General features: G+C 37.2%; 1 protein-coding gene across 19 annotated transcripts in view; it reads right to left on the bottom strand.

The window, feature by feature from the left end:
* The window catches only part of SOX6 (SRY-box transcription factor 6), a 403,867-nt gene that overhangs the window by 11,286 nt on the left and 377,983 nt on the right, over nt 1-14,598 (bottom strand). For 17 of the 19 annotated variants that reach the window (XM_064425383.1, XM_064425386.1, XM_064425381.1 and 14 more), the window contains 2 exons: nt 5,526-5,759; nt 2,779-2,995 (listed from right to left, as the gene is read on the bottom strand). In XM_064425383.1, the coding sequence (XP_064281453.1) occupies nt 2,779-2,995; nt 5,526-5,759 (451 nt within the window). The remainder of the gene's footprint in view (nt 1-2,778; nt 2,996-5,525; nt 5,760-14,598) is intronic. The other 2 variants (XM_064425378.1, XM_064425379.1) reach the window with 1 other exon arrangement.

The raw sequence follows: 14,598 nt of genomic DNA, 5'->3' as shown, positions 1-14,598 counted from the left end.
TAACAAAAAAGTTTGAGCCATGGAGAACTCCATGTTGGGGGTGGAGGGGGGGGAGGGTGTACCCATAGCAGAATTATCCTATGTTAGCCATTGGCTCACCTAAGGGAGTCTGACCGGAACTAGCCTTTACTGGATTGCGTAAAACATAAACTAACATTTGGTATAAAAATATTGCAAACACAATCATGAAATTTTTTTTTCTTGCTTTTTACTATTTCCTTTAGCCACCTGCTTTGAATGTGTATCTGACTCTTCACATATCTCCTACTTATCTTTTTATTCTGTGATGATATTTTGTTGCCATTTTGGTGTGCCCATTCTCAATTTAATTGGTCTGTTCTTTAAAACAAAAAAAGCAACAAAAAACCCCCAGCAGTACTTCAAGCAGTATGAAGCACTTGGCACATTTCATTAGAGTCTATTTTGCACTTTTGTTCTCTATCTTCCACTGAACTATTTACTGTAAACACAGAGCATATTCAATCCGAAAAACCACATTTGTCTCTTATTTCACTCTGAAGAGGAAACAACATCTCAACTCTCACGTCTGCAGTTCTGAAGGACGATTTATGTTGTTCCATCAAAACAGTGGAAAAATAATGGGGGTGTGAGGTCAGTTAGGAAAACTGTTCCAGCTGATGCTTTATGTGATATTTATGTTAAACACAGGGAAGAGTAAGTTTAAGAAGCTGGTGGGCTCAGTTACTGTGTTTCACTTAGTTATAATCTGATTTGGAAGAAATGTTGCTTTTCATTACTTAGTAAACTATTCTGCTGAGACAAATGATTCCATGTTTTATGTTCCAGTTCAAAAAAGATGTTCTAGTCTGGCTTTTTCACTAATTTTACTTGGTGTCTTCCAATAAGTTTGTTTTAAATTATTCTTGAGGGAAAAGGGGAATTTGGGACAACAGTGGGAAGTCACAGGGAAGCATGAAATAATTTTTTTTTAAATCCCACCCTGTGACTCCTCAGGACCATAATCTATATTCACATTGAACAGCAACATGGATCTCATTTCACCTCCATTGCATGCATCCATTAGACTTCATACTCCCTTTTCCATCACTTGCACAACTAAAACTCATTGGTTTTGGTAAAGTCCAGTGCATCATCATATAACTGCACAGAGGTAGTTTACTTTAAACTTCTTCAACATTAATAAGACACAGTGAAGTGGACTTAGCATAAATAGAAATTGGAAACAATCCCTTCAAAAAATGGTGACATTTTCATGGTGTTCATGATCACACTGTTGGATATATGAGAAAGATGTTACATTTAGGTTGCACCATTTCAGTTTTGAATAGCTTTCAGTATATATATATTTTAACAGGAATTCACTCTTTAGGTAGGCACTTTTAGAAGATTCTTTAATCCATCCTTAATATTCACTCCCATTTAGCCATCACATTTAATGTGTAAAATGCTACTGCTTAATGCTGTTTTGAATTAGCAAACAATTCCCAAATTGTTCAGACTGCTGTTTTGGCATTTCTTTTGCATTTCTTGTCTAGATGTGATTTGGTCTGTCAATCTGCTTTGGAAGATGTAAGCTAGAATTTCATTCCCTCAATCTGAATATAATTTGTGACGTGCTGTATAAATTCAGATTTTTATTTAGAGTCCTATGTGCAATTTGGATGGAAGACTATTAGTAAACAATTTCCCTTAGACTGGAGAATAAAAAAACCAATGTCATAACTATAGACTGGAAGGCTATTTCAAGATATCAAAACCACTTCTATTTACTGATTGAAGAAAGAGCCCACATTGTTGCAGGCTGTACCACAAAATAATTGACTGCAACAGGAGTTCTGCATCCCAAGCCAAAAATGAGGGCACATAATCGACGTCAAGGTCAATTATCTGGTAGTGAAGTACCCAACAAAAGGAGACTATTGTGATTAGAGAAATAAGCAGAACATTGTGAATTTGGAAAGGCTGGCACTGGAGACAGCTTTTAGACTCTTTGTAAATCACCAGAAACATTGTGTTAGAGCACTGAGCATCACAGATTAATTCATAAAAAAAAAAAGAAACAGGAGCAAGAAATCAGTTATGGTGCAGTTGTTTCACTGGACTTTTGTTATCTTTACCCTGTAGATGTTTCATAGCGCTGCTTTGTCTGATGAACACCAGAGGAAATACCCCTAAAAACACACACAGTATTCTTAAAACTGTGCCAGGATCTTTTTGGGCCACACATGTTGAGTTATAAATCTACCCAGTCTATCTACGAACTACTTGAAACACTTCTTATAAAAATGATTTTTAAAAAAAATAAAAAATATGTACTTCTCTATATAACAGAAATCCTAGTAGCTTCATACCTTGATGTCATTCATTGTGTGTGTTCCTCATGCAACTGCTATTACTCCTCTCCCTCTTCCCCCTCTCCTGATTCTTTATTCTACACAGGAATAATCCTTTGTGTTTCTCTCTTTGTTCTTTTCTTAATTTAGGAAATTATGCTGGAGTCATTACTAACCCAGAATGGATTAGCTTACAAAAAACTCACAAAAGACATGATTCAAACCTTTCAGGCTAATGGGAAACAACTTCTTTTGACTTTAAAGAATTCCACAATCAGTCTCATAATCAGCATTCAGTGGCAAGCTGATAGCTCCATATTCCATCTTATGTTTTTAATAAGGTCTTACCGGTTCAAACCCTTTCCCTTCGGAATGACATTAGTCAGTGACTTAAACAGATAAGTCTATTTGGCTTCAAACAGCGTGCTCCATCTTGGAAAACAATTACAACAATTGTACTCACCCTACGGTAAAAAACTGCCTCATCTCCTGTCTTCGAGACCTCATCAGCTGCTTGTATTCGCCAATGCGCAGTTTCTTGCCATCCACAATGCAGGTGCGTTTTGGTCGAGGCTTGTATTTGTAATTAGGGTACTTTTCTAGGTGGATTTTACTTAGTCGTGCCTGCTCTTCGTAATAAGGTTGTTTCTCTTGGTTTGACATGGACTTCCAGCGAGATCCTACAGACACAAAATGTCAGTAAGTGCTCAAGTGAAGCAGGCTTAGCTGTGCACACACACAACTCAACGTGCCTTCTCGCCGTAATAAATTTTAATTAAGTTCGTTAAATAAACTGATTTAAATTTACATCAGTCTGCACATATATTGGCTTGCACAACGTGAGACACCTCAAAAGAACCCTGACTTTCAGATATTGCTGCAGACCAAGCATATGTAAATCTCTATTAAATAGGGTGCACTTAAAATCAATAGTTAAGTCTCAAAATCTCAGCCTCATGCTGCAAAACAGACTACTTAATTTTTTACAATAAGAGCATTAATCTGTGAGTAATTCCATACCTCTGTAATACCACGCACAGTATGGTGGTTAAGGAAAGTCTGCAGCCATACTTTCACTGTTAAAAGCCTAACACATTGCCTAGGGACACAGGCTTCTTTGATATTTTTATGAGAATTTGGTTTATACACTCCTGCTAATAGATATTAATAGCTTGCTATGTAGCAGGAAAAAAGTATCAAACCTTATGGATTCAGCAAAATTATGAACAATCCCTTGCTGTCTGGGCATCTTAAATTTACTGAACTTCTGATATAAGCTTGGCAGAATACTGACACCTATTTTAAATTCTATTTGCATATTATTTTTTGGCCAGATGTAGTAAGCACAGAGAAAGGAATCGAGAAAGTTACATTTCACAAACTCACATTGGAAAGATAAAAAGTAAAACAGAAAGCACACTGTAACTATATACACCACTTCAGGTACTGTAAACTCTCATTGAAAGCTGCACCAATAAAAAATTTAAAAATTAACACAGTGTACACAGGAAGAGGCAAAAGTATTCAGATCTCTCGTATTGTTTGTAAGGAGCTATCTAAACATTTGAACAGAGACGGGAATAAGAAATGCATAAAATAGCTTTTTGGTGTCTTTTAGATGAATAAAACGATTACAGCTGTGGTAAACGTGGGTGGAAGCTATTCTTTTACCAACATTTTTCATACATCAACAAATGGAAAAGTTGTATAAATATTATCCAAAGCCAGCAATATTCTGTGTCAGTTCTAATATTTCAGTCTCTTTTCTCATTGTCCTGGAAAAGTTGCACAGATATTATATGGACATAGACTTATTTGTGGCAGAGCAGATACTGACAGGTTAATTCCATGGTTAACAAACACTCAATTGCTGGCACTTCTGAAATATTTATGCTGGAAGTTTACATTTTAATGAATACAGTTACTATGCTCCTAATAGTTTTTTTCACAGAATGCACACAAATAATATAGATTCCCTACAGCTGCCAACACTGAAACAGTGAAGGTTTTATATAAAACTGAAAGGCTATTCATATAACTCACTTATATGGTAGACAAAAATATGAGAACTACTAAGAAAGATTTTGGAAGTTTCAGGACAAAGTAACATTTATTTCTATGTATTCTTGCCTCTGATTGAACTAACATGCAACAAACTTTGTATTTGAACTCAGAGTTTACAATAAAATGATTACAGAGGAAACTTGATTTTTACTTTTATTTATTATGAGCTACATTTGGAATCTGTCTTTCACTTCAAAGACTCAAAACGCAAATATAGGTTTTAACATTTCACCACTCATTCTCACGTATGTTTCTAATTCTCTGGAGGGGTCTTAAAAAGCAAATCAAAATTTCTCAAAAATGAGTCCATTTATTTGCACAGTGGCAAAATAAAACCCATGGAATATTCCCTGATTTTCCCGACCTATACAAATTAAATATTAACTACTGTGTCTTTTACCTGAGCAATATTTTAATTGCATGCTTCTAGTGCTTAGCTTTTTGGACATTGCAATGTTTTGAACCAAACATCATTTGGGATGTGAGGTTTGCATGTACAGGTCTTCTTGATGTTGCACTGACATAAAACTCTGATTTTGATTTTGTACTTTTTTAACTTTATGCCAGTATTTACCCTAGCAAGTCCCATTTTGCATTCTGGTGATTGTAGTTCAAGTGCATTCTAGTGGGATCTTGCAGTTATTGGGACTTTATTGGGACACACTCTCGCAACAGATTTCACAAAACATTCCTTTTCATTGCTACTAAGTTTTAAAGCATGTTGTGACTGCTGTTGGCAATAAAAAGTATTAGGGAAAGAGCAGAAAGGGAAAAGAAAGGGAATGAAAATGAAAACAAGCCATGAATCTTCATTTGCATAAGTGTCAGTAATTCTAATTTTGGTGAACATCTCCCAGAAAAAGATATGTCCTAAAATTAGAGAACTCCATAGAACTGTAGAATGGTTTGTGTTGGAAGGGACCACAGAGATCATACAGGTCCAACCCCCTGCCTTAGGCAGGGACACCTTCAACAAGTTGCTCAGAGCCCCATCCAACCTGGTCTTGAACACTTCCAGGGATGGGACATCCACAGCCTCTCAGCCCTCCTGTGCCAGCGCCTCACCACCCCCCCAGTAAAGAATTTCCTCCTAACACCCAACCTGAACCTGCCAGCACAGCTTGCTGCCCGTTGCTTTGCGCTTACCTAGGATTTTGCTGATGTTGGAGTTGTGCATGTCAGGGAAGGCCTGGAGGATTTTCCGGCGCTCGTCCTTGGCCCAGACCATGAAGGCGTTCATCGGCCGCTTGATGTGGGGCTCGCTGCTGGCACGGCCCCGCGAGTCCCGGTAGACCCGGGCTTCAGCCACCGTGGCCCCTCCTGTTGGCCAACAATAATACTGCTGTAGTTTAGCTGCAGAGCCATTCACTGCTTTACTCCCTGTAACGTCAGGGCAGGAGGAAACAAGATGGATGCAAAACATTATTACGTGGATTAGGAAAGCGCTTTCAGAGCTGTGCTTATTTTAGCCTCTTTGGCTCCCTCTCTCTCTCTATGTCTCTCTCTCTGCTGCCAGACCTATCAGACAGAGAGAGATGGGCCAACCAGTGGTCTCAGTGTAGCTGGGCAGGCTTGCCCATCTGAGATGACCCAACATCAAATTGAAGAAAAAAATTGCACTGGTATTCATCCAATTAAGACATGGAGATTTGATAAAGTTTCCATTTGGGGCTTTACCATAAAATTATGTTCAACAAGACTCGCATAAAAGTTATATTTGAGAATCCAAACTGATATAGGCCTGCTGACACAAGCCAATGACAGATTTGCTGCTTGAGCAGTGAAGCACGTGCCAAACATTTAATAAATTAAATTATACAGTGCACCAGGTACATGCTGCTGTTTGTATGGATCAGATTCTATTTGAAGCTGAACATTTTAAAGTTGCATCTGCTTTGATTGAATTCTAGATGCACTTTGGAGCATTTGAACCACATACATGTAATAAAACTGTCTCCCTCCAACAGGTACACACACAGCACATTGGAGCCTCCAGGGTGGGAGACAAGGACTCCAGCTCCATGCCTGCTGTGCCATAGTGTATCCCAGTGTCCTATCCTTATCTGCCATCAATTCAGCTTGTACATGCCAGCCCTCAACTGGGTTTTTGAATGCATCCAGCCCTGTTTCTTGACCACAAACAGCAAAGCCTCATGGGGCTTTAGAGATCACAGAGCTGAGGTGCAGAACTGGTTACTATGGGAGAAACAGATGACCAAGGCATGCCTTTACTGGAAAAAAACCTTCTGCAGTTGCGATGATAAGATATGTTTTTAGAGTTATACCTTAGCTATAAAAAAGCCAAAAAGTGTTTATAGTGGGAGACTGACAGTCTTAGACCTTATCAAACTGGTCATATAACTTAATACCTTGAAAAAACAAGATATTTGACAACAAATTAGTATAGCAATAGGCCTCCTTTTTTTTTATAAACTATAACAGCTACCAACATGAATTTATCTGCCAAATAATATAAGATTAATTATTTACAGTATGTAAAACAAAACACTGCAGTTTTACTGAATACAGGCACAAGTTTTTAGTTGTGCAAAAATCAATTTTCCTAATTCAGGGTGAAAGCATTACATAGGCATACCTTTTAAAAAATTCTATATAAGAAACACATTTGCATGAAAAAGGGGCCCTAAAACAGAGGATGCATAACTAATACACTACCTTTTTGCCACCAGGTCCACAGTACATTAATTTCATTTAAAACGCACTGACCATACAGGATAAATTGATTTTGCTTTATATGGTGTTGACAGCCATGTTTATTGTGCAGTGAAATGTAGTGTAGTTTCAAGCTGACTATATCCATCAACACAGGGCAATATGCTGACTACTGGGCCAGATGAAGACATACATTACCCTGAGAGCAAAACACTCATTCACATACAGCAGTGTCTTCTCCTGAGGATCACCCTGGTAATTTATGATGCCTCCCATGCCATTACTTTACAACTGACACCAATTTGGCAATTTGTATACTAACACGCGTGCACATAAAAGAAGACAGGTTTGTGGCAAATGTGAGCTGCAAAACTGTTTTAGCACTGTGCTAAGTTAAACACCGTGCCACAGGTGTTCTGCATTTACAGGAGGCTGCAGTCAGCTTTTTTATTGCTAAAGGGAAGAGCAGTTTTGCAGAGTGACCTGCAGGTAGGACCAGTTGAGGGGGGTGAATGGTCAATGAGGCTCTGTTCATTGTTGCCTCGGACCACAAATGTATCAAAGATACCATATTTTGAGAGAGGATTAATTTATTTAGAAACTGAAATAAGTTTCAAACATAGTAAGTCAACATTGAAATATTTATTGGGACAAAGAACTGTATAATTTGAGAAAAGTCCAACACAGCATGTAACAGTTGTTCTATCCTTTAAGATAATCTAATAAAAATCTCTTACTACTATGTGGGCAATTAGGAAGTTGGTGACAAAAAAAAAAATTATTTATGCAAAAGTTATTTGTTATTAAGCTGCTCTACTCACAGCACAGGAAAGACATATTTGAATCCATTGGGTGTCTTTCCATCTTTTCCTTTCCCAAAGGTACTTATTCACTACAGCTACGGAAGAGTTTGTCTTTAGCCCTTTCTAACACAATTTTGCACTTTTCAAGCCTAATGCAGGTAAAGAGTAGTTTTACTGGGAACAAGATTATAGGTGGCTTTTTAACCTGGATGTAATCTAACAGAATGAAAAAAAAAAAAAAAAAAAACCAAAGAAAAAAAGAAAGGAAAAAAAAAGAAGGCAGAAAACCACCATAAATTATCTGTTTTCATAGAAAGGTTATGTCAGAAAACAATTCTTACTTGGAGTAATAAATTACAACCATCCAAGGAAGGTCAACTCTGGCTGCATCTGCTTTCTGCAAGTCCTTACTTGAAGGACTTGAAAAAGCAGCCAAAGAGTTGATGTTCTTTGAGCTTGATCTCTGGGGAAATATTTGCAGGCTGACCTATAGGCCATCACAAAAGCATTTGCAAAATGAATTTCTTCAAATAACGAAAGCAATATAATCTTCATGCTCTTCTGTCTCAGAACCACAGAATTATATTCAGCATATAGAGCATTATAATAAAATAATTCTTGTAGCATGGGATTCTATGGGGGAAGTCAGAAGGTCTAAGTACCTTTTTAGATTAGAAATGAGGTGCTAATGATACAAATACACATATGCTCTGTGAGATTTTACAAGTTGAAACACATAACAAGCTTTCAAAGTTGTTCTTAGATACTTCATCCTGTCAAGGAGATATTTTGACTTTATTGTGCCCTATAAAAACCATTTCAGCAGATTTAACAAACTATGGAGATTTTTCCTATTATGATAATTATAGTACTGACGGAGGCTCAAAGAGACACTTAGAATTTTTAAAGAAAATATATATGCAAGTGCAAAAAAGTAGGTGTTTTAAATCTTTCTGAACATATTTTCAGGAAATTCTAATAACTAATGAACCCAAAATAACAGATAAAATGGAAATGTACTACTGGTAAAGGGAAAGACAAGAGAAGGAATTGGCAATTGTCTCTCTGTGGCAACTAATGCTCTATCTGCCAGTTACTCTTCACACTGCAATCATAGGAGAAGGGATTTTCAGAATTAAGAGCCTGGTCAGAATTTATAATTATTACAAAAGCAGTACAGTTTGGCTGCCCTAGAGGCTTAGGTGGCAAAGAACTCTATATTTTGGCCTAAAGACAGGGGCTGTCCTCAAAGTGACGCTTTTAGCTTCTGGAAGTGTTCACTGCCTTACTTCCTAGATCCTATGCATTTGCACAACTTGTCATAACTTTGATGAATTAAAACTAAAATCAGATTAAATAAGAGTGATTTCTTTTTTTCGATATATGGCAGGCAGCCCCTCTGTGAAAGCTGGATTCTATACTGCTTGAGAGGCAATACTGAGGCAAAGAAAACGCCACAGACTAAATCTAAAAATGCTACAGCTTCATGAAAATAATTTCCAACAATATTTTCATTTCTAAACAGCTCTCTAATCCGAGAATACTAGAAAGATAAAAGAATCTGATCATCAAGAAAAATAAACATCCTCATGTGAAATAAATGTCAAGAAACATAAAATAACAATTGTTACATTATTTATTTATTTATTCCTGCCTTTATCTGAGTTTCTTACATTTACTAATGAAATTTTTTTAGGACAGGCATCGTTCCTTCTGCATGCTTCCTGAAATCTTGGCCACATTAGGGTTAATCCTGCTCTCTTTACTGGGATGTGGGTTTACCTTCCATTTTGCACATCACCTCCCACAAAACCTGAGACTGGGCCTTTACATGTTACCAGAAAACAATAATAGATGTGATAGAAAGAAGCAAAAAAAGAGCTGAGAAAAAGGTGAGGAAAAGAGAGAAAAGAAGTGACAGCAAAAAGATTTTTGTCAGTCACCCTGTTATGCCTTAATGACTCTTCACAGTATGGCCATTGATTCATGTTTGAAGTGATACATTTCCCCTGACTTCCTCCCAGACAATGGATCTGGCTAATCTAGAGATCTAGAGTATGTACTGCAGATCATCTTCCATGGACACACACCAAGACAGGATACATGGAAATAAAGACAATCTTTCTAGGTTCCTGGTATGAAAATGACTGGTTAGTAGTAAAGCTCCCATCATCAGTTATTCATTAAGCTGAGGTGACATATTTGCCTAGTTTGGAAACGACTGATTGTGACCTCCAAAATATCTGGCCCTGTCTGTGGTAATACAGCTAGCACCACAGAGGCACCTGACAAACATGCAAACAGGAGTCACTCTTTCACTGTAAGAGATGGGTTACTCATAGATATGGACATGCCAAAAAAACAGGGAGAATGAAAAACCAGTGTAGTAGTGCCCTGTGGTGCCCTCAGCCTGTGCACAGACAAATGCAGCCTTTGTGAGACACACAGCAGTAGTTAAAATCAAATAGAAAAAGACAAATATGGAAAGAACAGAATGGAAAAGGCAGCTTTGGCAAGCTTAGAACACAAGAGTTGTCATTTAACTAATATTTTGGGTTATCAAGTTTAGAGAATGTTACAAGAATTACTGCTACTTCACTGTAATCTAAGTGACATGTAGCAGTTGTAGAATAACATTTATCTGTTTTGCCCCTTGCCTGCCTCTTAGTTCTTCATCTCCAACACCATTCAGATTTTCTCATTATTTACTGGCATGTCTTGTCATCACTGGCAAAATACCCACTTGGAAACATGGCAAGGTTTGGAACAGGGGTGACACAAATGTTCTGTTTGTCAGGCAGCTTTTGTTCCAAATGCTAAACAAATATTATTCAGCTGCAATTTGAGCAGTGAACATTTCTCACAGGCTGCATGTCAGTGAATGAATGGGGAATAAAACTGGGAAAGCCAGAAGCAATTCATGAAATACTGCAATATTTAAATGGCCTCTAAAATTTTTCACCTGTAAGGGTTCTGAAATGCACTAAGTAAATAGTAAAAGGTGAGAATATACTGTAGCACAGGTTAGCTACATCCAAGCAACACTTCCTTATGATAAGACTTCCCTTTTTCCCCGCTAAGAGACTCCATTCTCTTTAAAACATCAACAAGAAGAACCAACTGGGAATTCCCTAAGGTCAGCTCTGAGGAAACATAAACCTCTAATTCAATAACTCCGCTACTGCACTGAAAAAGGCCTTATTATTGCAACATCCATATGGAGTCAATTGGACATTAATGACTAATCAATCCCTCCCCTTTCTATTCTACTTATAGTGTCACAAGCCATGTTTAGATTAGCCCATTTCCTGCTTAGGATCGCTCAAGATGTCTTTTGTTCTTTCAGGGCTGGCCTGATGGAGGCAGCTTAAACAAACACACGACCCAAGTGGTGCAGGAGTTATAAACTGCCATATGTGAATGAACAAAGGGGCCATACTAAAGCCTTTTGTGGTATTTGTTAATGTTTTTCATCTGAGTTTAAAAAGACCTAATGACTTTGTGGTGAGCTGATGCATGTGGCTCGTGGCTTTGCAAAATGAAGGAAATTCTAGCCAGTTATATATCAGCATATATTTTCCAGAGTGCCTTGTTTTCAGTTTTGGTGGCAGCGAGTTTACTTTTTTTAGTACATTTGTTTTACATATGCAAGCAAAATACTTAATCTCAATTAAAACACAGCACCAGTTTTCACAGCCATACTCACAACCTGCATATACATCTTTCCCCATTTGAAAGTCTAAAGCTAAAATTAAGAGTGGAATATCTGCTGCATGTGAAATCAAAGCAACTGTTCTGAGCTCCACCATTCACTCACCCGTGTTTAAAGCTGAATTGTTAGCAGTGCCCTAATAAATACCAAAACATTAATTCTAAATAAGCTGCTAGCACATCCACGCTTCACAGCCAGCCCTGCCCAAACTGTGCTATATAAATGAATTAAAACTGCTAAATGCAGCTACTTGCTTGATGGCTTACACAAACAGTTTAGATTTCTTGACCACATTCTATGGCAAAGCTAACCCTCATGGAAACTTGGCATGGACTATAGCTAAAACAATAAAATAATGCTTTAAATTACGTGGGATATTAACTGAATTAATTAGGGCTTGAGGCCTGGCTTTAGCTCCTGGTGGCTGACACAGTCACACATGTGCTCCAACATAACAGTTATTCTGTGAAGGTCCATGAAACATCTGTAGAGAAATTGGGATGAAGAAGCAGCCTCTACTATGAATTTGGGGAGGTGTTTAAGTGTCATCATATTTTTCAATCATGTGCCACTTGCAGACTTCAAGACCCTTCACAGATAATTAATTAAATGCTAACAACCCCATTCTGATATTAATGTTATTGACAGAAAAGAAATATGAATCATATTTAAGGCGAAAGTTTTTCAGCCTACGTAATGATGCCAGAAGTAAGGGACTGCCAGTCATCAGATCTAACAATAAACTACATTTTTCAATCCACAAATATTGCTGTTGTTCCCCTTTGATATGTAATTTCATATAGTTTCCTCAGTTGAGGAAAATAGAGGCCTACAGAAAGGAAAGTCATGGATGAAACAGCCCAATCCAAGAGAAAAAATACTAACAATTATTGTTAGGTATCTGAGAAGATCTAAGGATTTGATTTGATTTTTCAGAAAAAAAAAAGCACCTGGTCTACCAGCTAAGCAATTATATTGTTACTATATTAATCATATTCAAAGTCAAAGCAATACAAAGAAGAATACACTAATCTCTTTAACATAAAAATGTTTCCATAAAAGTAACAGCCAGTGTAGCTGTTATTCACATCATTTCAAATTTCTCATGACATGAGTGTCACCTAGAACATCCAGAAAACACAACATTAATTTAAAACACAGGGGCTAATTCTGCAGTCTTCAGTCATCCCTAAAAGCTTTTTTGTTGAAAAAGTCCTGTTTGAACAAGGACCATAGTGATCCATTCATACTTCAGTCAATGCTTTGTTTTGTTTTAAGATGGAGAAATGACAGATGGGAATTAAGGACAGAGAAAGAAGGCAGTCTGACTTCATATTTGATGGATGCATTGTTCAAGGTGTGGCTGAACACTGTTCATTGCTTGCTCACATGTTCTTTACCAAAACAGTGATTTTAAAAAGCTTAAGTACAATGTAGTTTGTAAAAGGGAATTATGTTTAACAATGGGAGAGGGTTTTACAAAACCACCTCCCTCAAATTACGTGTTACAAAGAAATGCAGAATACTCGGCAAAAGATTTTAAAATGTGTTGCAGCCACTGCTTTAGTGACCCATTTCCTGCATCCATCTTCAATAATTTGTCACTTTCTGAATGATGCAACACCATTCTTTGTATCAATATAGCTAATTCTTTCCATCCACTGCTGTCATACCAGCAATTAGCAAGGAGCTGGGCCTGAGATATGCATAGGCCATTTCTTCTTGCCTTTTACATGGGGTGCTGATATTACAACAACTGATAATGTAACTAGCAAGTAATATAACATGAAGAGAAAGAAGCAAAAACAGCATGTTAACAGGAGCTGTTCTTCAGGCTAATTTTTCAAGTAAGGTACCCCTGGGCACTTGGGATGTGTAAACAAAACCAGGAAGATGTTTTTATAAATACGGTAATGGCATGTCTTAATATGTTACCACAGTTAACTGGTTTGGATAAAAAAATACAGTGTTTACTATGAAATAGAGGCTTACTTGAAAATTTACAAATAATTCCTTTTTTTCAATTCCTGTGAAACCACCCCTTCCAAATTGAAAACACAATCATTTATTATTTGCAGAATTTATGAAGATGCTGCAATGCTCACACTACACTCTCTTTGGACCACTGATCCTGTGAAATTAAATCAATGTACAAATTAAGGAAATATTTTTCCCTTGCTACCAAGTTCTTCATTAGGCACTTGCTTAAAAACTTTGCATATGTACATGGGAGAAAGGCAAATGATCCTAAACACTTTTCTATTTTTGAGATATTGAGACTCCTGAAGGAGAAAACTGTTCACATTTTAGACTAAGAAAAATAGACAGTTGTACAAAGAGGGCTTGTTTGAATCTGTACCAATTGCTAGTGCTTAGCCAGAATATATGATGTTCTTTCCTTAGTGTATTCATATTTCTGCTCCACTCCCTGTGCTCAAGGATTTAAGGAAGAAGGGCAAGATTCCTCCCTCCTTCAGTATGATATAAGGGTGGCTTCCTCCATCAACAGAAAATTCAATTGTGCCTGGAAATTTTACACTATTTTGTGGAGCTTCAAGCTTCTTTTGTCATATTGGAGCACTACCAAGAAACCCTCAGAGAATCAGGACCACGGGGTGTTTTACACCTGGTGGCTGTACATGAGTGTGAAAAAATGTTTTAAACCACTGAATTGCTATATTTAATTTTTCAGTCAGTCCACCTAAAAATAGCTATGCATACTGACTGATGCTTTCAGCATTTGTGACAATAATTTTCTCATGGGTGAAGATTTTCTGTGTAAAACTGCAGCCCACAGTTGCTTTTTACAGCCACCTTCTAAGTTCCTGAAAATAATGTTTTACTATATAATGGAAATTGTGAAAATCTCTTAGTTATAAGTGTGCTAATAGGTGCCCCTATGTAAAACTCAGGGCATTGTAAAAGTGGTCAATTGTACAATATCAAAAATCTTAAGTGTATTTTTTTAAAATAAAGATACTATTCTATAAGAATCAATTACTGTAGCTTGGAAATGTCAGACAAGAAAGCC

The sequence above is a fragment of the Passer domesticus genome, chromosome 6 (genome assembly GCF_036417665.1).
Source record: "Passer domesticus isolate bPasDom1 chromosome 6, bPasDom1.hap1, whole genome shotgun sequence".
In the NCBI taxonomy this organism is placed as follows: Eukaryota; Metazoa; Chordata; class Aves; order Passeriformes; family Passeridae; genus Passer; species Passer domesticus.
This window is presented reverse-complemented; position numbering and strand designations above follow the sequence as displayed.